Source organism: Schistocerca americana, chromosome 2, assembly GCF_021461395.2.
Source record: "Schistocerca americana isolate TAMUIC-IGC-003095 chromosome 2, iqSchAmer2.1, whole genome shotgun sequence".
NCBI lineage: Eukaryota > Metazoa > Arthropoda > Insecta > Orthoptera > Acrididae > Schistocerca > Schistocerca americana.
In genome coordinates this window covers 664,952,077-664,979,002 of record NC_060120.1, presented here as the reverse complement: position 1 = coordinate 664,979,002, position 26,926 = coordinate 664,952,077, and the positions used below count along the sequence as shown (strand labels likewise).

Genomic DNA, 26,926 nt, shown 5'->3' with positions numbered 1-26,926 from the left:
GAAACTAGCAAAATACACAAAGCGATCACTCATATAAATACATCGGCTACACCACTACAATTTCATAACCACTTCTACAACCCTTTAGATCACATAACATCAACAGATACGAAGAAAGTAAATTGGAAAAAGAAAACACTACATGGCAAGCACCCGTATCATCTAACACAGCCACACATCGATCAAGATGCATCCAACACATGGCTAAGAAACGGCAATATATACAGTGAGACGGACGGATTCATGATTGCAATACAAGATCAAACAATAAACACCAGATATTACAGCAAGCATATTATTAAAGATCCCAATACCACAACAGATAAATGCAGACTTTGCAAACAACAAATAGAAACAGTAGGTCACATCACAAGCGGATGTACAACACTAGCAAATACAGAATACCCCAGAAGACATGACAATGTAGCAAAAATAATACATCAACAGCTTGCCTTACACCATAAACTTATAAAACAACACGTTCCCACATACAAGTATGCACCACAAAGTGTACTGGAGAATGATGAATTCAAATTATACTGGAACAGAACCATTATAACAGATAAAACAACACCACATAACAAACCTGACATCATACTCACCAATAAAAAGAAGAAATTAACACAACTAATCGAAATATCCATACCCAATACAACAAATATACAAAAGAAAACAGGAGAAAAAATTGAAAAATACATCCAACTGGCTGAGGAAGTCAAGGACATGTGGCATCAGGATAAAGTTGACATAGTACCAATTATACTATCAACTACAGGAGTCATACCACACAGTATCCACCAGTACATCAATGCAATACAGCTACATCCAAACTTATATATACAACTACAGAAATCTGTAATTATTGCTACATGTTCAATTACCCGAAAGTTCCTAAAAGCAATATAACACATACCACACAGTTAAAAGGAAGTGACGCTTGATCAAGGTCCGCGTCACTTTCCATTTTTAACCAGACTTAACGTCTGAGAAAGTAAATAAAGAAATAATAATATTATTATTATTAATAATAATAAACTTCAAAGGAACAAGCTTAATTGAGGATGATTAACATACTGTGTACATAGTCCTGATCTAGTTGGGGCAGGAAAATATGTCACATGAACAGCTGACAAAACTGGTTTGAGGTCAATGTAAGTGTCTGCAACCACCTCTTATGCTAACCAATTTCACTTCATGAATGTTTCCTGATTCTGGTAATCTGTATGATTCACTACAGCATCTGAACATTGCAAAACTCACTACTTACTGTGCCACTTTGAGGTGGTGAACAGGTTCCTCCTCAGCTGAACGTGCAGGCCAAAGAAAGCACAAATTGTTGGAAAAATGATCCAGTGAAAAATATTTTTATTCCGTGTTAGCAAAATGTGACAGTCCCTACCATCACCAAAATTGTAAGAGATGAAAAGTAGCAGATCCAGTAACTGGAACCTGTGTTGTGTGCAGCTGATCTATTTAGCCCCAAATACAGCATCTGTAAGTGTAAAAGTCTCACATTGACAGTACTGCACGAGATTCTGTTATTCGAGAAATTTTGCAGAACGTATTCCAACTATCCTTTGTGGCTTCTTTTGTGTCAGTTTTGAATCTGAATGGATTTTTTTAAATGGAGTTTGAAGAGACTTTGTCAACTTCTGGAAGGTATTCATGTGAATCTATGAAGTACAAGAATTATGGCTCACTGTAGTATTTGGTAACTATGAACCTGATTCTTCAAGAAACACTCAATGTAACAAGAAGTTTTAGCAGTGAAAGAATACAACATCCACAGCAAAAGTTTTTTTTCGGAAAAGTTTATTTTGTTACACGATTACAAAACTATAATAACTTTAAATAAAACTTTTCATACAATGTATAAATACTGCTACTGTAACAAAGCAAATTAAAAGTAGTATAAACTGATTTTTCTCAGCAGTAATATTCAATAAATGTTAAGTACACTTTAAAACAGACAACCATGCTAGATGCTGTTTCTTATACACAACCTGTTTAAAACAACTTCATTGCGAAATTACTGTGAAGTATAGAACTGGAAAATTATTTTCATTTTTTGTAAAATTAAGAATGATGTTCAGAAAGAAACAAAATTAGTCTGAAAATGAATCTAATACTCTCCCACAATGACGTAAGTTCCCTTATTTGAATACTTTTGTAGCAAACAAATGATTCAAATCAATAAAAATACATTAATTTGGTTTTGATATTCTGATAACAATTAATAAAAATAACAATGATTTTCCACAAATGAATCCATAAATAGCTTGTGTGAAAACAGTATAAAATTATACCATAAATCATTTGTTATTGCACTTCATGTCTTCATATGTCAAGAGCATCCTCCTTGGCATGGCAAAATAAGACGTGTACACAGAATGAGACATCGTCAAACTATTTATGTGAAGAAGTATCATTCCCATGAAGATATAGTCAAGTCATAAATAAACTAAAAGTAAGTACAAATCAACATGAAACTAAAAACTGGACGGTGAAATGTAGCGAGATAAATCATGAACACACTAAAATGAAATGCTCTGCACTAATAATCAGTCTTAGTAATGTAGTCATATTCATAAAACAATGAGAGAAACAAGCCAGTAAATAAGAATGCAATGTACAATTCTATTGTCAAACAAGAATGAAAAATATACAAGCTGGTTTATTTCATTTATCTTTTGAAATACAAATCACAGTTTGAGATATAGGCCACATTTTTAATTGCAGGTGAGCCAAGGCAAAGAATTAATCCTGAATCACTGGGAAAATGTTCTTTAATGATAAAATAGCATCAGTAGCAAATTATTACCCCCAAATTACAGTATGAATTGTGACATCATATCAAGGCATAACCACTGAGGCTCACTAACTTTCAGTTGATGTCTGCGAACACTTCCCCTGTCAACACCAATACACAACTGTTTAATTGAACCAGTCAATCAAACTGTGCTGAACAGTAAAACCTGAAAGTATTTTGAATTAAGTTATAACTTGTTTAAATACATGAAAATTAATTGAACAGGGAGAATTGAGACTTCTGTGCCAAATTTCAGAGGCATGCAGTCACTACTATTTTGTCAACCTGAAAAATCTAGGTATTGTTGAAATTTCGAGCTTAATGAGATTCTTTGGTATCTAAGGACAAAACTCCATGAACTGTAACTATTTTCTATTACCTTACAACAATCAAGAATATGTGCATCGCCTGCAATGAAGAATATGGAATCAACTGCACTGCGACAGTGTATTTTCTTAAGTAGCCAAATCAAATTTTTCTGTACATGATTACAACATTACTGACATTTTAATTTAGCACCTACAATTAATCAGTGTGCTCTGACTAGTTCCTATATACATTTACTGTGATAAAATATTCAATTTTTTGTAACAATAGCAGACGCTATCTTAATTCATTACTCGAATCACGTTCAGAATTAAAAATGGCGATCTAGGAAAAAAAAGAACAGCAATAACTGAATCCACATCCTGTCTCTAACAAAAATATACAACTGACGAATCTATATACTTTACAAATCTGATTGTTGTTACCGCATATAAAATCTAAATGCGTACATGGCAAGGTAAGGTAACACAGAAAGCAAAGAATTGTGTGTGTAGCTATACTGTCACATTGTGATATAACAGACAATACAAAGCTTAACAAACCACTCTGAAAGACAATGACTATCAGAAATGGAAGCTAGAAACAGAAGTTCATTTATTAACTAAAGACTTCATACAAGATAGAATTTACAGATCAAACTGCTTTCTTTTCCTATGTGCTTTATAAAATAAACTAATACTTGAAAAAGCAAGCAGTCAATTAAGCTCAGTCCAACATTCTTTTTCTAAAAACAATATTTCACACAAAGGCAGCGAAATTCTAAGACACATCAATTAAAACCACAAATTTCATCCACATAACTAAAATGCCAAGCAGTCACTCAGTTGCTGTAGATGAACCAAGAGAGAGGTCTGATGGGTACGGTGTCATGTTGTAATAAACACTTGCAAACGAAGATCGCAGTGATGGCGTTACATCTTCACCTGAAGCAAGAGGTGCCAGCCGACGACCACCAAAGCAGCTGGATGTGGAAGAAATCTTCCTCATCTTGGTGGTGATCATTGACTGAATGTTTCCTCCAGCAGCAACACTATCACTGATGGCAGTAAAAAAAGTTTGCACTCTTTTTGTGAACTCTGAAGATTAATATAATTAATCTTTATCAAAGTTACATAAAACATTTTTTTCCCTTCTAGAAATTAAATAGCTATTACTACAAACATTTAATACTATGTAGGAACAATCCTGTGTAATAAATTGAAACTTCATGAAGCTGCAACACTACACTTATCCACAAGCACTATAAAGAATAACTACAGTATCTGCAGGGGAAAAAGCTCTTCATATAATGATGCAATAAGTAAAAAGATATTTGTATGGGTACATTGCTTCATTATATAAAGAATTATTCCCCTTCTAGGCTAAGTTTCCAGGTTGGTACAGATGTGGTACTGATACAAAATGTTTTGTCTCAGGTTCTCACAAGGGAACCTCCCCATCGCACCCCCCTCAGATTTAGTTATAAGCTGGCACAGTGGATAGGCCTTGAAAAACTGAACACAGATCAATGGAGAAAACAGGAAGAAGTTGTGTGGAACTATGAAAAAATAAGCAAAATATACAAACTGAGTAGTCCATGGGCAAGATAGGCAACATCAAGGACTGTGTAAGCTCAGGAGCACCATAGTCCTGTGGTTAGCATGAGCAGCTGCAGAACGAGAGGTCCTTGGTTCAGGTCTTCCCTCGAGTGAGAAGTTTAATTTTTTTATTTTCAGACAATTATTATCTGTCCGTCCGTCCGATGCGAGGTAACTGCGCCGTAGTATGGGGACGCTAAACCTAAACAAACATCAAAACACCTAAATCAGGCAAGGTAGAAGAATCTTTCTACCCATTCGCCAAGTGTACAAGTTAGGTGGGTCGACAACATATTCTTGTCATGTGACACACATGCCGTCACCAGTGTCTTATAGAACATATCAGACGTGTTTTCCTGTGGAGGAATCTGTGATCAAATGTTTTCCGTTCCCATTGGAGAGGCACATCCTTTCGTCTACTAATCGCACGGTTTTGCGGTGCGGTCGCAAAACACAGACACTGAACTTATCACATTGAACAGAGACGTCAATGAACGAACGGACAGATCATAAGTTTGCGAAAATAGAGAAAATAAATTTTTCACTCGAGGGAAGACTTGAACCACAGAGTTTTCGTTCCGCAGCTGCTCACGCTAACCACGGGACCACGACGCTCCTGAGCTCACACTATCCTTGATGTTGCATATCTTGCGCATGGACTACTCGGCTTGTATATTTTGCTTATTTTTTTGTAGTTCCACACAACTTTTTCCTGTTTTCTCGATTGATCTGTGTTCAGTTTTTCAAGGCTTATCCACTGTGCCAACTTATAACTAAATCTGGGGGGGGGGGGGGGGGGGGGGCGGCGGCGGCGATGGGGAGGTTCCCTTGTCAGTGTGAGTGATTATTCGTTATACTTTCAAGTGAAACAAGTTTTCTCCATTTTCTGCATAAATGTAAACAACTTGGTTGAACTTCCGGAAGCACACCTTTAAAATTGTGCTTTTTATGTATAGTTTTGTTGACACAAGCTTTTAAAGTATTCTTGTTTATGTCTCAAAAAAATGGTTCAAATGGCTCTGAGCACTATGGGACTTAACTTCTGTGGTCACCAGTCCCCTAGAACTTAGAACTACTTAAACCTAACTAACCTAAGGACATCACACACATCCATGCCCGAGGCAGGATTCGAACCTGCGACCGTAGCAGCCCCGCGGTTCCGGACTGCGCGCCTAGAACCACTAGACCACCGCGGCCGGCGTTTATGTTACAATCAAATGGATTAACTGGAATACTGTGTTATCTAAATGGTCCTTGCCTTCTGATACAAAGTTCTTTGGTAGCTAGAAATATATTTTTTGGTTATGGACTGTTGAAACTCAGGTTTTTTTTTTAATTTTTATTTTTTTATTTTTTAGTGTGCAAGTCATTTAAGTCAGAGTTCAGGCACCTATCAAGTAAAAAGCCCCATTTATTCAAGTACTTTTGTTCATTATAAATAAGAAGACAGCCATTTCCAAAAATGTAAATGGAGACGTAGCAGGGGTACTTGGCGCATGGTTACAGCTTCTGAGCTTCTCACATTTACCACTGTGACGTGTATCGTCCAAATAAATTTCAATCACCTGAATTAAATCTGCAATCAACAAAATCTTCGACATACAGGACAAAACAGAGAGTGGGAACTTGTCAAAAATCTCAGTAATGGAAAGTCTACTGAAGTAGTTGATAGTTTTTGAGCCAGTTCATTGAACTTCGGAAGCTGATAAATGGAAGTCTTTAACTCTTGATGTGACCCCACTTCTGTAAGATTAACCAGGTGAAGGATGTCTTAAAACAGCAACAGAAATGACCTATTACTGTGTTTGACAATGGTGATTAAAAATATTCCCATAGTTGTGTTTAGAGGGTGGGAGAATGTGTGTGGCATATTTTACATCAAGAATTAACTATGGGAAAGTTCGCAAATGATGCAGTTGTGAAAGGAGAACAAAAGTAATGTGCACAAATAGGTACAATGACTCAGAGTGGAGTGAATGGACAATTGGCAGCAATAATAACAGTAGAACACCTACAATTATTGTTCGAGAGTGACCTGAAAGTGGAATAAGACACACACACACACACACACACACACACACACACACACACACACACACACACACACACACAACACTTTACACAGACATGACCACCTTCTCTGGCAGCTCAGACTGGTCTGAGTTGCCAGAAATGGCAGTCGTGTGTGCGCGCGCGCGCACACTTCTTAAGAAGGCTTTGGCTGGAAGCTAAATGCATAACAGGCTTTTCATTGTGCCTGTCTCCATCTTAACATTGAGTAGGAATCTACCATTTTCCAAATATTGTTTATATTCCAACCTGGAGTTTTCAGTATGTATCAAGGTCTGTTGACCATTTCATGTTTTTGACTTTATGTGGAGCAAAGTACAACATCTGCACAAAGTCATACCATGGTAAGATAGCCACCGCCTCCGCCTCCTCCTCCTCCTCAATACACGTTCTGCCCATTCCAGCCTTTTAATCTTAATGTACCTGACAATGTGTGTTTCAATATAAAGATTACATAATTCATAGTTTAATCTCCTCCTTCAGACACCATTTTCTTCCACTCGTGCAAGAATTTGTCTCAGATCTTTAAAACACGCCCAGTCCCCTTTCATCAAATTTTGTTCGAGTCCACGTTCCAGCACTGGCCTTACTAAAATTTGGTAAATCATAACTTTTGTTTTCTGATCAGCAATTTAGGTTTCAGATATTTTCTGTGGCCATGATAGCACTTGTTAGGTGACAATATTTGTTTCTGTATTTCAGAACTGATTTTGCTCTTTATGTTTACTTCTCATCCAAGGTAAGTGAAACTATGCACAATATCAAACTTATATGAATGAAGTTCTATGGATGGGGTTTATTTAGATAACCTTTCTTAGTTACAGGCATATACATAGTTTTCCCTCTGTTTATCTGTAAATTCATCTTACTAGCAGCTCTTCCAAGACTTTAAAGCTTTCATTGCTCTTTGCTTTCTTGCAGTTATATAATCTGCATATGCCAGCACCTGTACTGTTTTATGCAGGACAGTCCTTGTTTGATGCTGCCACCTCTTGTAACCTTCACCAAGGTCACATTAAACAGAAGGCAGGATACTCCATCTCCCTGTTTTCCTCCACTTTTTTATGTGATCACATATTCCGTATTTTAATTTGACTTCAGGTGTTTTCTGTAGCAGCTTTTACTATGGCAATCAATTTATTAAGAATTGAAAACCCTTCCATTGCTATATACGGCTCCCTTCTGTCAATACAGTCTTAGACTGATCTGAAGTCTATATGGATGCAATGTGTTTCAGTTCCAAATTCTTTGCATTTTTCTAGTAATTGCCATATTGTGAAGATCTGATCAACAGTAGATCTTCTCTGATGAAACCCACGCTGAGTCATCAAAAGCATTTTCAACATAGATCATAAACCTGTGAGAAAGGATGTTTGAGACTATTTTACATGCTGTAGGTAATGGGCAAATTTCCATATAGTCAGAACACTACATAGCATCACCTTTCTTTTGTACTGGATGTATGATACCAATGTTCCAATCATCAGGGATACTTTTCTCTATCCAAATCTTAATTCTAAGCACACAGAAATGTTTGACAAATTTCTTTCCTCCATTTTATGAGTTCTGCTTTTTTAGATCCATTCCTGAGGCCTTAATATTCTTCAGCTTCTTGATGGCTGCCTCACTTCCTCAGCAGTTGGTACTGGTTCCTCTGTATCTGAGTTCTGTGTATTTACAGAGGGTAAGATTCCTTGGTTCTCAAGCTGTACCATCATTCAGCAGTTACTCAAGATGTTGAGCCCATTTTCTCCATCTTGCTTCATCGCTATTCAAAACTGAACCATCTGTTTTTCTACCCCAATTCATCATTGGCTGGAAATCCTTCTGGCTCTTATTTAGCTTCAGATAAAAAGCTACTACTTTATCCATCTCTTTCAGCTGCTCCATTTCTTCAAGTTTGTTGTTTCATGCTTGCTCTTTATGCAGCCACTTTTCTTCTCCTCTTGCTCTTCGTTTACTTGATGCATTCTCCCATAGGCTTCACTTTTAATTCCTGTTACTAGTGTATACTCTTCATCAAACTAGCCATTGTGTATGGCTTAATCTACTATTCCCAGACCTTCATTAGCAGCATTTGTAACCTCTTAGGTTTTCCATATTTCCTCGATACTGTTATTTAAGAGTGTCAGGTCTTCAATGAGTATATCAGATAATCTTTGAGCAGATCTGGCTCCTTGAGCTTACCAATATGGAATTTTCTTGCACAAGACCAATTTACCTTCCTTTGTTTAGATGTTTGACTTCTGACTGTTGCTATTACAAGGTAATGGTCAGAGTTAACATTAGCACTCTTACAACTTCTAACATCCATTAGACTGGACAGATATCTTACCTATAAGGATATGGTCAAAATGGTTAGAAGTAAATCTGTCTTGAGATTTTCAATCATTTTATGTATATCTTTATGTTTAAAAGCTGCGCTGCCCACTACCCTATTTCTTGAAGTAGGTGTAAGAGTCCGATCCCACTTCATTAGAGTTATCATGCAGGCTGTATTTTCTAACACAAGAGTGATATTAATCTTTACTTATTATAGCATTAATATCTGCAAAAATTGTCTTTCAGTCTCCCCTTGAACATTCAGTGTATGCTTATTTAACTTGTCATAAAAAGCATCTTTTTCCTAACTCTCCTCTTCAGTTGGAGAACAAGACTCTAGCTGAAAAATTTTCCTCAGATTCCAAGTCGGAACAATATGTGCGATTTAGCCTGGACGTCTGTAATAAGATGGTTTTCCTCTTACTTACAATAAAATCAGCACCAAACATGTGATATTTCTCTTCGCAGCTATAAAGAACATCATATGATCTTTCTCTATCACTCCTTCACTTAACCATTTCAACACTAAGAGCTGTAATATCCTGTCAGTTTTCATCCAGCTGATCAAGTAATTTCTGTAAAGCTCCAGCTTGATAGGTGGGTAGAACATTCCATGATCCCAGTCTCAAGTTCTTTAGGCATCTGTCTGTTACAGACAGGTCAAGCTGGCTATTTCTTCATAATATTTCCCCATTTTAAAGTGTTGTGAACTTTCTTTTTCGCCCTTGCATGACTTAACCATATACAATGAGTGTACATGTTGTCCAGGGGCCAAGGCATGAATGTGCATGCACTGAACTTTGTAGGGATACAGGCATTTCCTATGTTGTTAGTACATTTCTACCAGCAGAAAATATACCCACAGTACCATAGATTACTCATTTGACCCTTGGAGTGTTGAAGTGCTTGTATTTATATTATGGGAAAGAGCACTTTGCAGTGTAATAGTGTTTTGATACAACTGATGCTTAATGAGAATTCTTTTCTTCATTTCGATTATTTGTGTGTTGTGTGACTCAGTACCTATCCATCTGTTATTTACTCTGCCTCGCACTGACTAGAGCTTTGCATGTGGCTACCACAACTGGACAATCTCCGGTGAAAAAGCATGTGAGGAGGATAAACTGAGAGAACTATTAAAGTTAAAATCATGTTTGTGAAAATCAAAGGCATGTGCCAACAACAGGTGGTAGGATACCCATAGCTAAGTGGAGGAAGCAGTGTTGCAGACCACGCAGCTGGTACGTAGTAGAATTTTAGAATAGTAGGCTGAATAAATTAAGACTTTCATATGATTTGAATATTCGAAGGAATGCAAGTTTATAAGAAATGAAATTTTAGTTTTTGCCAAGAAGTGCTAAGAGAACAGATGGTTGGAGCAGTCACATTTTTCAGCATGAATAATGGATCACAATTCAAAGTGAACTGTATCAGGACTGTACTTTGTGTTTTTATTCAAACTATTGAGATTGAACTATTACGAAACTACTCATTATTGCTGAAATGAGGGAGAAGGCAATAAATTCAATTTCGAATAACAATGGCAAACATTTGTTCTGTTTTGTTTTAGGGTGCAACAACAACTAAGGTCATATACGGCCATGTCAGAACTGTAGAACATGAAGATGAAAAGGAGTTAAAAGCAACTACTTGCTGAGCCCAATCGATGGAAGGAAAGACAACTAGAAAACAGACTCTTGGAGAAAGGGCCACAAAATATGCCACAGATGTAACAGAGGTCCTGAACTACAGGTTAAATATCCTTCACCATACTGTTATGCTGGATAAAAAGTAAAACACAGTCAACACCTCACGTGTAGTTCGCTAAAATGGCCGAAAACTCATGGCAAACATACGCCTCACAGAGAGAGGTGGTCAGCCAAGCCGCAGGGAGATGTTTGATTTCTTTAATTCCCAGAGCTTGTTTCCATGAAGGGAAGACCAGTGGTGATGTCAAAGTGACATCACCTGTTGATAGATAGCAACACAGATTATTGGAGGGAACGGAAGAATCAGCGGGCCGAGGTTTGAGGACTGCAGCTTTGGCATTAGCTTCAGCGGCCTCCTTTACCAGGGACTCTCAAACATACTGTGACTGCATAAAGAGTAAGCAAGTGACAGCATTCCCAGACCCGTTGCACTAAGGTATGGACATTGTACAGCAAACAAGGGCATCTCTGAAGGGCACAGAGGGTGAGCAGATAAAAATTGAAAAGCCCGCGTCTTCAGATGTACTGCATGGCTTGATACAGGGGAAAGAGATCTTCTGTAAATACTGAGCAGTGTTCCAGAAGCTATACCAAAAATTGTAGGTGTCAATGACAAAAGCACACCCAACACCACAATCAGTCTTAAGAGTCATCATTGTACACAAAGGTACTACTGCGAAGGTCATGAAACTTACAGTGTACAGTGATAGAGCGAGGCTGGAGTAGTGTCCTTAGAAACAAGCCAAGGTGAACACAGGCCACCACACAAAGCCAAGGTGGTTAACACCCTTCGAGAAAGTGAATGAAGGCCAAGGTGAACATAGGCCGCTGCATGAAGCCAAGATGGTTTACACCCATTGGTAAAGTGGCAGATAGTGTGAAGTTGGGAAGCTGCTGGAGCAAGAACTGAGAGGAAACTCCAGGAGGTAACAGAAGAGGGACACACCCCATACTGGCAAAGGAGGACACACAGAATGGGTGGCCAGGCACAGCAGTCAAATGGCATGCCTATCTGCTGAGGAGAAAGTCGCATCAGTATGGCAGTGGGATTTCAGCAGCTTCTGCAAATGGACTCTTAACCAGGCTAGTGTAAAAGGTGCCAGTGACCAAACTGATGCCATGATGGTGGATTATATTGAGACGGCGTATGATGGATGGACGTGCAGATGCATAAACGAAACACACACAGTGTAGTTTCAAAAGGACAAGGGATTGATACAAAAGGAGAAGGGTGGTCCGATCGCTCCACAGGAAGTACCACTGAGGACACATAGGGCATTGAGGGACCAGGTATAGTAGATGGACAGGTAAGACAAATGGGAAGACAAAGTTTGCTATCAAGAATGAGCCCTAGGAATTTCACAGTTTCACCAAATGGAAGAGCAATGGGCCCAAGATTTGAGTATGGTGGAAGCAACCCATTGTGGTAACAGAAATTCACACAAATGGTTTTGTCAAAGTAAATGTGAAAGCCATTGTGATTCTTCATGAGTAGAGATAATTGAGACCATGCTGAAGATGCCCCTCAAGTAGAGAAGTCTGTGGAAATGGGAGCCAGAGATGACTGGTGGGAGACAGACTATAATAGGGTTAATGGTGATTTCGAAGAGGACGACACTCAGGATGTTACACTGAGGTACACCTTTTTCCTGGATAAAGGTGTCCAACAACTCAGAACCCACACAACTTGAAAACTCTTGTCTTAAAAATTCCTTAAGAAACAGGACAGGTGGCCTCTGAAGACCCCAGGTGTAGAATGTATGGAGGATACCAGTCCTCCAGCAGGTGTCTTATGGTTTCTTCAAATCAAAAAACACAGCCAAAGTCTGGCATTTACACACAAAACCATTCATGACATGATGCGAATCTTCATGTTTTGGCGGCGCAAAGACTGTTCCATTAAGTTTCGGATGTGCAGATGCAAGAATTCTCCTTCTTCTAATATTTTGGCTGTTAAAGTTCAGCCATCTTCATCTGAGTGAGCCGCAAGACTGCCGCTCCAGTGCTCGCTTCGTCCCTTTATACTCGTGTACTGTGCAACTTCGCATGCGGCCACAGATGCAAATGCGCCAGAGACGTGCACAATGCGCGAGTTACATCTATGACTCCACAGTCGATCGGTGTTGGCATGTCGATATATCATTGTGAGCTGCACAGTGACGACATCTTTGCGAGTTTATTACATCAAGTGCCACATTCCATGATTTATCAAGGTTGAAACCACTATCTCTATTAATTAAATTCAACATCAAGCGAATCTCAATTGCCTCCTTCACTGTTGAGTCCCAAAAAGATTATGTAGTTGCCAGAATTTCGATGTTGTCATACAACATACTGTGACCAGTGCCAATACAATGCTCTGCCTCTGCCAACTTGTTAGGTTGTAAAAGTCGTGTATACCTCCGGTGTTCTATACATTTTTCTTGGACAGTACGAGTTGTTTGTCCAATGTAAGAAAGGCCACATTCACATGGAATTTCGTAAACTCCAGATTTTCGGAGCAGCAAATCATATTTGACAGAGCCCACAAGTGCAGCAGTCTTGGGTGAAGGATGAAAAATCACTTTTACTTTGTGTCTGCTGAGAATCTGTCCTATTTTTGATGAGAGGTTACCTACATACGGCAGGAAGGCTATCGATTTAAAGGTTTCTTCGTCTTCTGCTTTCTCTGTGGCCTCTTTCGGTTTCATTTTCTGTGCCTTCTGTATTTGCTGTGGAGAGTACCCATTGTCTTCAAACACTCTTTGTAAGTGGGAAAGTTCATCTTGCAGACTGCTTTCGTCAGAAATAATATGCGCTCTATGGGTCAAAGTTCAGAGAACACTCATCATCTGGGCAGATATGGTGGCTCGATAGTGAAGGAGGCAGTTGAGATTCGCTTGACATCAAATTTAATTAATAGAGTGGTTTCAACCTTGACAAATCATGGAATTCAGGACTTGCTGTAATAAACTCACAAAGACATCATCACAGTGCAACTCACAATGATATATCGACATGCCAACACAGATCAACTGTGGAATCAGATGTAACTCGCGCATTGTGCACGTATCTGCGGCCAAACAACGTCTCTTGCGCATTTGCATCTGTGGGTGCATGCGCAGATGCACAGTACACGAGTATAAAGGGACGAAGCGAGCACTGGAGTGGCAGTCTTGCGGCTCACTCAGATGAAGATGGCTGAACTTTAACAGCCAAAATATTAGAAGAAGGAGAATTCTTGCATCTGCACACCCGAAACTTAATGGAACATTCATGACATGGGTTGCAAAGTGACAAGACTCAACTGCAGCATGGCGTACCTGAAATCCACATTGTGCAGTGGTTAGTAAATTGTGAGACTCTAGCTAGCCACCATACCAGCTGGGCATGAATTGCACATTCCATCACTTTGCAAACACAGCTGGTGAGAGAAATGGGACAGTAGCTAGAAAAAGGGCGTTAGTCCTTACCAGGCTTAGGTATGGGTATGACTGTGGCTTGACGTCAACTTTGAGGAAACATGCCCTCTGCCCAGATGTAATTGCACGAATGAAGGAGAAAGTGTTTGCCCGCAAGAAAAAAGGGCTGCAACATCTGAATGGGAACAACGTCCGGCTCTGGGATGGAGGATCAGGATGAAGTGAGAGCGTGATCTAGCTCCCTCATAGTAGAAGAGGCATTTTAGCACTCATGACTGAGAAGAGAAGAGTATCGCCTGGGCTTCCTGCACTCATTTCCAATGGAAGAAGGTAGGGGGATAGTGGGTGCAGCTCGAAATCTCCACAAAATAACGGCCCAAGTGTTGGAGGTAGCAATAGGGTCCATGATGACTTCATCTGCTACCAACGGGCCGAAATTAGGGAATGGACCTCGGTCCCAGAGAGCTGGAGCTGTCTGAGATTAGTCCATGTCTGATGGTAGAGTGAGTGGAACTGTTAAGAGAACTAACATTGTGGACACAACTGTTTATATCTAATACAGTTTGCCATCACAGGAAGACTTAAAATCATGGAGAGCATGTCACAGCGTGCGAATTGTGTTGTGGCATCCCTCAGTCCATCAAGAGACTGAGACACTGAGGTAAATATGAAGTGCAAGAAATAGAACATTATGCAGCAGTAAGGATAACATTGGTAAAATATCGACCTGGTCATCACAACAGGGGAAAAATTATTCATCAAATGTCACCAGGTAGAAGTAAAGCTCCAGTCGAACCTCAGAAAGCTGCTACTTGGATTTGCACGTAGGTGGGGTAGGAGACAGCAAACAGATAGCACACGGGAAATGGTTACTTGAATGTCAGAAAGGATCATTCGAGACACCGAGCAAGTTGGACAATGCAGAATGAGAGGTCCAAATGGGAATAGTTGTGCGTGGAGTCTGAATGGAATATGGATATACTAGTGTTAAGGCAGACGAGGTGGAGTTGATTGGGAAAATAAGTCAAGAGGGCACACCTTTGACAAGTTCTGTGTGAGCCTCAAAGAGGACGGTGTGCATTTAAGTCACAAAGCAGCAAAAGAGAACAGATGAGCAGCACGACTCCCCCATGAGATGGAATGCCGTCCTCAGGGGGTAGGTCAAAGTGGACCAGGAAGAAATGCGAGTGGTTGAAGCGATCATGAGGATGCAATTTTGTTTTCTGGAGGCAGGGGATAAGTGGATGCTGCAATTCCAAGAGCAGCTGTAATTCCTCCTTGTTGGATCTAAGGTTGCAAACATTCCATTGGAGTAAAGTCATGATGGAGAAGGGAGAGGAGGGAAAAAGTGAAGCGGTGTCATCTTGGCTGCTGCCAAGCGCCACCCTCCGAAGACACACTGCTACAGGGCACAGAGGTTGGAGGATCCTGGTCCATGTGATCTACAAAGGCAGTGGCATTCTCCCTTGTTCCATCAGCAGAGCCCATGGCAGAAAAATGGTTGGTGGTGAGCACCAGTCACATTGAGATCAGCCAGGTGAGGGTATCTTGCAGCAACAACTTTACAGAGGATCTCAGAGTCAGTTAAGGAGAAGACCGTCTGCCCTTGTTTGATTTCTTGGAGCCTCTGCAGTTGGCAAAGACAATTCAGATGTCTATTGGCTGGAGGGGCATAAAAAGTCTTTGCAGGAATGTTCTTTTGGTCCTTTTCAGCTTCTCAGCTGTGTAGCAGGTGATTTCACTGCGGAATATTTTACAACTGCAGTGCTGAATTTGAGGTCTCATGTCTGCTTGGCCATGTCCATTGTGGAGTGAGATGTAGCAAGAACTGTACTGTAAGTGCCGGTGGTAAAACGCAGGGCTTCCAACTAGCCAACAACTTGTGAGTGACAGGTATGACACTTTTTCCTTCACCCAGATCTCCTGAATGGCCAGCTTATTAAGATATACAAGACAATCTCTGAAGGAGGCTGCATGGTCGCCATTGCAATTGATACAGTTGGGAGGATGTTTGGTTGGTTGGTTTGTTTGTTTGGGGTATAAAGAGACTAAACTACAAGGTAATCAGTCCCTTTTTCCTGAAGCAAACAAAGCTCAAGGTAAAACAACACCCTAAGTATGTCTGGGAAAGTAAAACAGGAAAATGAATGGGGAACCACACCTAAAAAGAAAGCGGACTGGGTGGGGGGAGGGGGGGGGGGGGGGGGGGGAGACCTCGGGAAACATACACCACAAGGAAAAGTAGGAGGAGGTATTAAACACGTAGAGCAGATGGTCTGGTCTGGCTGATCAAAAGAATAAAAAGAGGATGAGCCAGCCACTGTGCAACACACTAAAATGACCACCCCAAAACGGCAAGGGAAGATGAACACACATAGGAGAAAGACAAACAAATGGAAAGAAAGAGTGACAGAGTTAAAATGGGGGGTGGAGGCCTCAGACAGAAGGCCAAATGCCCACCCTTAGATGGTACAATACACCCCCCCCCCCCCCCCCCCCCCGAATAAAACAAAACTAAATCTGCTGTTGAAGCATAGTCACCCGACACCGAAAGTAGGGTGCTGGGAAGGTTAAAAGCCCACCGCAGAGTGGCTAAAATTGAGCAGTCCAGCAAGATGTGGACGACAGTCATAAGGGAGCCACAGCAACACCGAGGTGGGTCCTCACAATGGATGAGGTAACCATGTGTTAGCTACATATAGCCAATGCGGAGCCAGCAAAGGACAACAGATTTCCTGCGACTGGCTTGCATGGATGACAGCACACATTCGTCATCTCCTTGATAGCACAAAGTTTATTTGGTGTACTCAGGGTGCGCCATTCTCCAGTTCGCAAATCGGTCTTCTGGCAGGCCAATCTCCAGAGATGGCTTACTGCTGGCCAGTTTGGCCAGGCGGTAAGTAAGTTAAAGAACCCGGTATCCTGACATGTTCTGGGGTCCAAATGAAGGTCACTGAGCATCCACAGTTGCAGAGGGCATAAATAGAATCCTAGATTAACAGTACCAAAGGATGTCTCTAGGGAAGCACTGATTGAGAGCTTGTAGGTTGCTTAAGGGGTCACTACAAATGATGAAGGACTCACCAGAGCAGGAGCGGATATGATCAAGAGTGTAATAGATGGCAACCAACTCTGCAGTGAAAACTGCTGCATCCGTCGAGCAAGGAGCATTGTTCAGTATGGCCAACATGAGTTTTTAAGTGAAGTCAAGAAGACCGTCGACCAGTGATCCATCTGTGTAGATTATTTCTAAGCCCTGAAACTTGCCGAGGAGCGAGAGAAAATGCTGGTGGAGAGCCTCAGGTGGGACTGAGCCTTTGAGGTCTTGCAATAGGTCTAGCCGAAGCAGTGGCCAAGGTATGGACCATGGGGGTGTATGGAAGTGGGCCTGCATGATAAGTGGTAAGGGGAAAGCGTCGAGTTCATGAAGAAGTAACCGGTCAAGGATGGGAAAGGGATTCCCAGTTCTGGGCCACCTTTGTGGGAGATGGATTGCAGTGTTGGGGAAAAGGAGATAATTTGGAGGGCAAGGTGAACTATGTATGTGGGCAGTATAATTTGCGAGCAATAGTTGCCGCCGGAGCCGCAATGGAAGAACACCAGCTTCCACAAGGAGGCTGTTTACGAGGCTCGATCGGAAGGCTCCTGTTGCAAGGTGAACACAATGGTGGATAGGGTCTAGTAGACTCAGTTCAGAGAGTGCTGCTGAACCATATACCATGCTCCCATAATCAACATGGGAATGTACGAGGGCTTGGTACGACTGCAGAAGTGTAAGACAATCAGCACCCCAGTTGATGTGGCTCAGGCATTGAATAAGATTAAGGGGCCACCAACACTTGTCCTTAAGCTGACAAAGATGGGGAAGCCAACTTAATCGGGTGTTGAAGACCAGTCCCAGAAAGAGGGGCGTCTTCACTACATCTAGTAGTTGGTCATCTAGGTGAAGTTCTGGATGGGGATGGACGGTACGATGATGACAGAAGTGCATGACAAGTATTGACAGCCGAAAACTGAAAGCCATGACCAAGGGCCCATGACTACACCTTCCATATAGCCCCCTGCAGTCGGCGTTCAGCTGCAACAGTACAAGAGGAGCAGAAGGAAATACAAAAATAGTCAGCCTGTAGGAGGGGAGATTTTGACGATCCTACTGCTGACATAAGACTACTGACGGCAATTAAGAAGAGTGTGACACGACAGAGCCCTGCAGGACCCATTCTCTTGTATATGGGATGCACTGTGGGAAGCACCGATGCGAACTCTGAAAGTACGGTGCAACAAAAAGTTCTGTATAAAATTGGGAGCAGGCCCTGGAGACCCCACTCACGCAGAGGATGTGGTGTCGCCAAGTGGTATCATAGGCATTTGTGAGGTTGAAAAAGATGGCAATAAGGTGTTGTCGCCGGGGAAAGGTCAACTGAGTGGCAGACTCCAGGTACACTAAGTTGTCGATGGTGGAGCATCCTTGGCGAAAACCACCCTGGGACAGAGCCAGAAGGCCCCGAGACTCAAGGAGCCAACACAACCGTCGGCTCACCATACGTTCCAGCAGCTTGCACAGAACGTTTGTGAGGCTGAGGGATGATAGCTATCAACATCTAGCGGGTACTTCCCGGGCTTTAGCACTGGAATGATGGTACTTTGCTGCCATTGTGATGGTAATTCGCCAGCGGTCCAGATGCGGGTGAAGATGGTAAGGAGGTGGCAGTGGGAATCTGCTGACAGATGTTTTAGCATTTGCAATGTATGCGGTCTGGGCCAGGGCACTAAGAAATTCTCACTGACTGAAGGGAGCATTATAAGGCTCGGGTTGGCATGGAGCGAAAGATAAGTGTTGTCATTCCACCCTCTGAGGAGAAGAAAGGTGGGGTGGTAATTCTGAGACCTAAGAGTTGCAAGCATATTGCTCAGTTACAGGCTCTGCAATTATGTCTTGATCGGCCGATACAGCTCCATTTGTGGAAATTCCAAGTACACCTGCAGGGTTCTGATAGTTGTCAAGTTGTGGAGCTTGGTCCAAACTTGTGAGGGAGAGGTTCATCTTCCAACGGTGGTGACAGTGTTCCCAACACTCCTGCTTCCTTCGTTTGATGAGGCGACGAACCTGGATGTGGAGCCGTTTGAAGGCAATAAGGTTCTCCAGGGAGAGGTGGTGCGTATGATGTTGGACGGCCCACCTACGGTCTCTAATGGCCGCAGCGATTTCTGGCGACCCCCAAGGCACCGACTTCCACCGGGGGCAACCAGAGGAACAAGGGATTGCCCATTCAGTTGTGGCAACAATAGTATTAGTGAAGACATGGATCACTTTATTGATGGTGGCATGCAACGGATACTTAATGTTGGTGGCAGATGTGAAGGCATCCCAGTCAGCCTTGGGAAGAACCCACCTGGGCAAGTGTCGAGAGGAGGGACACTGGGGTAGGGGGGCAGGACCACAAAAGTCATCACGTTCTCTCCAGTGGACAGTTGGGAGAAGACCAGGGCTGCAAACCGAGAGATCAATGGCTGAAAATGTGCCATGTGCCACACTGAAATGTGTGGGGGCACCTGTATTTAGGAGGCAAATGTCGAGTTGTGTTAGTAGGTCCTTAACATCTTTGCCATGGCCAGTAACCTTGGCTCCATCCCTCAAAAGGTTATGGGCATTAAGGAGAAAAGGTGGGGGAAGTTGCGAAATGCGTGCAGCCAAAACAGGGGTAGTGCTTCACCATCTGAAGGGAGGTAAATGTTACAGATGGTGATTTCCTGTGTTGTCCCTCACCGTGACAGCCACAGCTTCTAAAGGTGTTTGAAGGACACAAGTTCACTACAGACAGAGGTAAGGATGAAGATGCCATGGTTCCACAGGAGGATGATGCTTTCTGTCGTCTCGGTTGGCATGGAGAGAGCAAGAAGGCAAATTGGGCCTCATCACCCCCTGTCGCCACTGGTTGAGTGTTGGCATCCAGTACCATTGCATCCACGGCGTTGATGAGATCTAGGTCCTCAGGGGACGCCAGAATCTCCACCTCATCCTTGGACATAGGGCCATGGGGGAGTGCTGGTACGGATGGCACTGGAGGCTCTTGTTTCTTAGCAGACTACTATTTTGAAGTTTTGCCCTCTAGCTGCTTCTTAGAGGCTTGCTGGGAGGGCTTCTCAGAAGTAGCCTCAGGGACAGAAGAAGACCTTGAAGTCCATCAACCAGCAACCAGCGGCTCTTTCAGCCACTGGCGGGTGTCCGCTGGACTACTAGGGGGGTGGGGGACAACTATGGAAGGTGGAGTCCCAAGGGACCCCTTCCGCTTGAGAGTATCCAGAGAAGGCCATTGCTCCTCTGGCTGGGGGGAGGGGAGCAATGTCCCTGGCATTTTGGGGGGACGAGCACAATTGCCCTTGTGAGAATCCCTACCACAGGTTACACATTTGGCTGTATGTCAAATGGCTATCTGACTGCGGTTGTAACGATGATACTGGTAGCAGCGCATTGTGTTCGTAATGTGCGATTGGACTGAACTTTCACAGCCTGCTCTCATCTTTGAAGGAAGTACTACTCTCTTGAACGAGAGAAGAAGAGTGCATGTAGGCACTAAGGATGCATTCCAATAGACTGCAATGATGCCCTTATCAGAGAGGTAAGTTTGGATTTCTGCCTTGGTCAGACCATTGAGCAGCCTAGTATAAATAACACCACACAAAGCATTTTCATCTGATGGTCCTCGTCACAAACAGGATAGCCATGGAGGACTGAAGCTACAAGCAGTTGTTGTGCTTGAGAATCGTACACTGAAGCTGGCACAGTTGTTAGATCAGTTACTGCTGCTACAATGGTGGATTATCAAAATTTAACCGAGTTTGAATGTGGTGGTTTAGTCTGCACACAAGCTATGGGACACAGCATATCCAAGGCAGCGATGAAGTGGGGATTTTCCTGTACGACCATTCAACAAATGTACTTAAAATTTCAGGAATCCGGTAAAACATCAAATCTCCAACAGCACTGTGGCCGAAAAAAGATCCTGCATGGCGAGACCAACAACAACTGTAAATAATCTTTCAATATGACATAAGTGCAATCCTTCTACAAATTGCTGCAGATTTCAATGCTGGGCTATCGACAAGTGTCAGTTTGCGAACCATTCGACGAAACATTAATATGGGCTTTTGGAGCCGAAGGTCCACTCATGTATCCTTGATAATTGCATGACAAAGCTTTACACCTCATCTGGGCCTGTCAACATTGACATTGGACTGTTTATGACTGGAAACATGATGCCTTGTCTGACGAGTCGTTTCAAATTTTATCAAGAAGCCACCTCATGAATCCAGGGTCCCCACATGTGAGGAGACTGTTCAAGCTGGTGGAGACTTTAATGGTGTGGAGCATGTGCAGTTGGAGCGACAAGTGACCCTGATACATGTAGATACAACTGACAGGTGACAAGTACTTAAGCATCCTGTCTGATTACCTGCATCCACATTCATGACCATTGTGCATTCCAATGGACTTTGGCAATTCCAGCAGGACAATGCGACAACCCACAAACCCAGTATTGCTACCGAGTGGTTCCAGGAACACTCTTCTCAGTTTAAACACTTTCGCTTGCCACCGAACTCCCCACACAGGAACATTAGTGAGCATACCTAGGATGCCTTGCAATGTGCCATTTCGAAGAGGTCTCCTCCCCCTCATACTCTTATGAATTTACGGATAGTCCTGCCGATCGCATGCTGTGAATTCCCTCCAGCACTACTTCAGACGACATGCCACATCGTGTTGTGGCATTTTTGCATGCTCATGGTGAACCTACACAATACTAGGCAGGTGTACCAGTTTCTTTGGCACTTCAGTGTAAGTAGTCTCCAAAAGAGAAGAGCCATTGCGTGGACGAGAACACGACTTCACCGGGCTGGCAACTGCATCAGCACGTTTCTGAATAATAATTGGATTAACTGTAGCAAAGGACTGGCCTCTTTCAATATGCAAAACCATGAGGACATGATATGCAGCTGGGAGTGCCTTTGAATCATTAGCCTCATCCGTTTACATTTAGTACATACCGACTGAGAAGATATGATGTTTGACTCATTGCGAGTAAATTACCCATGACTGCCAGTGTCTCTGATGGTTTACTCCTTCCAACTGGAGGAGACTTAAAGAATAAGACAGAACTGAAGCACTTTCAGGTAGAAGTCGAGAAATCTTCGTGAATACAGATTTCAAGTCAGGAAGGCTGTATGAACATAAAAAAGTTGTAGCCTTAGTATGGTATCTTTATTCTCGTGGACTCTTCAAGCAGTCAAGTCAAGTAGCACTAATGTGTCAAACAGTTTTGACATTTGTTAACAGCTGGAGTGCTGTAGCGTATGCAATTAAATTGTGAAAAAAGAGCAAGTTGCAGTGTAATGAACAGTGTTTTAATACAATTTCGGTGACGAGTTATTTATTTCAACCAGATTTTAAGTGTGTTGTGCGATTTAGCCTATCTGCTCAATATTTACTTCTCCTGGCACCCATTAGAGACTTACATGTCCTCTGACTCTTACAAAGGAACCTCCCCATCGCACCCCCCTCAGATTTAGTTATAAGTTGGCACAGTGGATAGGCCTTGAAAAACTGAACACACATCCATCGAGAAAGCAGGAAGAAGTTGTGTGGAACTATGAAAAAAATAAGCAAAACATACAAACTGAGTAGTTTATGCGCAAGATACGCAACCTAACAGGAGATTGTGATTTCAGGAGCGCCGTGGTCCCGTGGTTAGCGTGAGCAAGTGTGGTACGAAACGTCCATGGTTTGTCTTCCCTCGAGTGAAAAGTTTAATTTTTTAATTTCAGACAATTATCAAAGTTCAGGCACTCACACATAATTTCGCTCTCCAAAATTCCAGGACATGTTTAGATTTGCTTGAACATATGCAGGATTTGACAGTCTACGCACGGAAAAATTTGGAAACGTTAAAAACATATGTTTTGACAGAACACAGGGAAAACTGTGCGACTGTGAAACTGTTGCATTCATTTGTTGCAGTTTATGTGACAAACTTATGTTTTCATCACTTTTTTGGGAGTGATTATCACATCCACAAGAAAACCTAAATAGGGCAGGGTAGAAGAATCTTTTTACCCATTCGCCAAGTGTACAAGTTAGGTAGGTCGACAACATATTCCTGTCATGTGACGCACAAGCTGTCACCAGTGTCCTATAGAATATATCAGACATGTTTTCCTGTGGAGGAATCCGTTGACCTATGACCTTTCGATCAAATGTTTTCACTTCCCATTGCAGAGGCACGTTCTTTCGTCTACTAATCGCACGGTTTTGCGGTGCGGTCGCAAAACGCAGGCACTAAACTTACTACAGTGAACAGAGACGTCAATGAACGAACGGACAAATCATAACTTTGCGAAAATAAAGAAAGAAAAATTTTTCACTCGAGGGAAGACTTAAATCGAGGACCTCTCGCACTGCAGTTGCTCACGCTATCCATGGGACCATGGCACTTCTGAGCTCATAGTTTGCTGTGATGTTGCCTATGTTGCGCATAGACTACTCAGTTTGTATATGTTGCTTATTTTTTTTTCATAGTTCCACACAACTTCTTCCTGTATTCTCGATTGATCTGTGTTCAGATTTTCAAGGCTTATCCACTGTGCCAACTTACAACTAAATCTGAGGGGGTGTGATGGGGAGGTTCCCTTGTTAGAAATTAGGACAATCCTCTTTCTTTACATGCATGTTTAACGTTTTATGCCCTAGTGGCAATAAACTTACTGGTGTCTTAATACCTTCTTTGTTTCATTTGTTTATTGACTTAGAAGTGATATATTGTTCTGAGACACGAATTTTAACATACTGATCTTATACATAACAAAATATCCATATACATTCTAGAACATACCTCTCATTTTAATACATTAGGCTTCTTCAACATGACTACGTGGCCTCAGCACAATTCGTGGATCAGGTTCCAGCATACGTTCACTTTCCTCAACGCTGAAACAAATGAAGCGTGCAGCAAGCTTGTTAGCAGCATTGTTAATAGCACACACATTAAAAAACTGTTAGCACAGCTCTGTTAAATATATCAGTGATGATCAACAAATGCTATAATATGTATCATTTAATGTCTAAGCTCATCCTGGAAGTGTCAAACTCGTAGTTAATGAAAATAGTACAGCAAACTACTTGCAGAGAAAAATATTATTTGTTATACATACCATGCTTACAAAAGAAAAGAAAGGGCAGGTATTTCGTGGTGGATTCTAATTAAAAATTCAGCAAGTATAAAATTCTCCAGTTACAGACTTTAGTACTAATCATTCCATTCCAAAATGCAAATATTTCACTCTCGCAACACAGGAGGTAATACCTAAGCTATATAACGCTTGTGCGTAAGAAATAAAGCAATTTATCTTTGGAAACCAAAGTATTAGAATATATCAATACAAAAAGTTACTAAAGTGTCTTAATACGCATGCCCTACAGAAGTAGAAACAACGTAGACCACAAAATGTAACAAATGGACAAAAAGTTCTTGCACTGTTATTCAGATAAATGAGGGGTTTTATTAAGGATTTGCAGAGGCATGTTTTTGATAAGTGAGACACTGCCCACATAGCTGTCACAATTCCTCCCATGCCCCCCCCCCCCCCCCCCCCATGCATTTCCTCCACATCCCTCCCTCTGTCCACTTCCTTCTCTCCCTCACTTTGTCCTCCTCCTATCCATCTTAACCTGTCCCCAGCCATGCTAATCGGCATGTGTAGCCCTTACAGTAAAGGGCAATAAAGCAGGCCAATAATACTCTAAGGCAATATTGCCCCTCATACAGGGTAGCCTACATGTCGGGGCCATGAAAGCTGTTTTATGGTCCTGGCATCTAGGCTTCTCCGCAAGGTAGGTCGATTTGGTAGGTAGGCCAGTAATGTTATCACACAACACACCTGTGATGAAGGGCAGCCTACAGGCCAGAGGCTAAAAAAAAAAAAAAAAAAAATCTCTGATCCTACTGGAGTTATGTTTTATAAGCCCCCCAGTGTTGATAATCTTAAGGCCTGTTGCGCACGCACACGCACACAAATCACGTACCGTACGTGTCTGCAGTCTGAGAAAGCTGAAACTACACTGTGTAGTTTCAGCTCTCTTGAGACTGCAAACTGTGTGTGTGTGTGTGTGTGTGTGTGTGTGTGTGTGTGAGCGCGCACACTGCTGACAAAGGCCTTAATGGCCAAAAGCTTTAATTGTGTGAATATTTTTGTTGTGCCTATCGTGACTCAGCACCTCCGCTATATGGGAGTAGCAAATTTCCTTCTCTGGTATTATTAGATACCTTCTCTGGTATTATTAGATACCAACCTAAATCGGCTTTATCACCTTTTGCATTTAAGACAAAGAAAGGTAAATCCATTCTCAACCCTTTAAAAAAAAACTAAGAACAAGCTACAATCAGTAATGACCATTTGAAAGAAACCATCCCAGAACTTGTCTAAGGATTAGGAAGTGACGGAGAAATCTGCCTAGGAGTCATGAACCCCTCCCTCAAACAACTAGTTGCCAACTGCATCACTCTGCACCTTGGACATGGGCGCATATAATCCTTAATTGTTTCAATAGGTTGTTACATTATTCCTCACAAACAGTTCCAATTAATTCAGACATGTAATTGCGACTTCCAGGTCATCAGCTAAGCTGATTCCATTGTACTCATAAAACTGAATAAACTCAGCTGGAAACCCAAAAGCACCTCATTAATCAATCACACCCAGAAACCTGAGACACAATGAACCACATTTTTTGTTATTAGAGACCACATTGGTTCCATGGTATTGAAATGCAGAAATTTTAGCGACCAGTAAAAAACCATAGCATTCTCAGTTAATAAATAATGGGACAGTTCTGCTCCTGTTATCAATGAATGAATAAATAAATAAATAAGGGTTAATGGGAGTCAACAATACATTTGTCAGTCCCTCAATTTGCAGAATTATGTAAGGGCTGTCATGTCAGAGGGAGAAGAGTGCACCAGTAGCCCAACCATTCTCCCCTCCCCACTCCAGATCAACTAGTTGAAAAGACATCCTCCACACCCTTTCCACATTGACAGGAAAGATGTGAAACATCTTAAGGGTAAAACTAGTGTGGGGGAGGCAGAAAACTAGTTCAAAGATAAAACGGGTCTTTTTGAGAAGGACTTCTGCGAACATTAAGCCTTGGTCCTCTTTCTACACACTGAATAACCAACAGAAAATTATAATGAAGATATAAAATGAACAATAAATATAAAACAACGCCCAAGGATTTATTAATGATCACACAAAATGTAATAGGGTGGACATCTCAAACAAATAGGTTTCCCCAATTGTATCAATCACTACATGCAATTTTTGTACACGAGACTGAAACCTTCTCGTAGTTACTGTTTTCTTACACTTTAATTGCAATACTCGTGTCACCTGTTAGGGATATGTGGCAGGGATTGAACCACATATTCCTAATATGATATAGTCTAAAAAGTCTGTTCAACAAGGTTATTAACCATTGTAAGTGCTCCACACTGACGCCTGTGCTGGTCTTCGTGTACGAGCTTTGAATGTGCAATACATAAGAATGTGACATGGAACAAATGACTCTCCAGGAAAATTACAGTATGATTTCCTATATTTACTGGCATTTTTTATTTTTCTGAGTTTGTTAGCATCAGTGCATCACTCCTCCTCCAATTT

The 26,926-nt window shown here is 41.7% G+C and overlaps 1 protein-coding gene across 3 annotated transcripts in view; it reads right to left on the bottom strand.

Annotated features, from left to right (window-relative positions):
• Positions 1–2,689: 2,689 nt before the first annotated feature.
• LOC124592928 overlaps positions 2,690–26,926 on the bottom strand; it is a 33,285-nt gene continuing 9,048 nt past the window's right edge. For 2 of the 3 annotated variants that reach the window (XM_047131881.1, XM_047131882.1), the window contains exon 3: positions 2,690–4,172. In XM_047131881.1, coding sequence (XP_046987837.1) covers positions 3,953–4,172 — 220 coding nt within the window. In that variant the 3' untranslated portion in view covers positions 2,690–3,952. Of the gene's footprint in view, positions 4,173–24,102; positions 24,198–26,926 lie in introns of all 3 variants that reach the window. The other variant, XM_047131883.1, reaches the window with a different exon arrangement.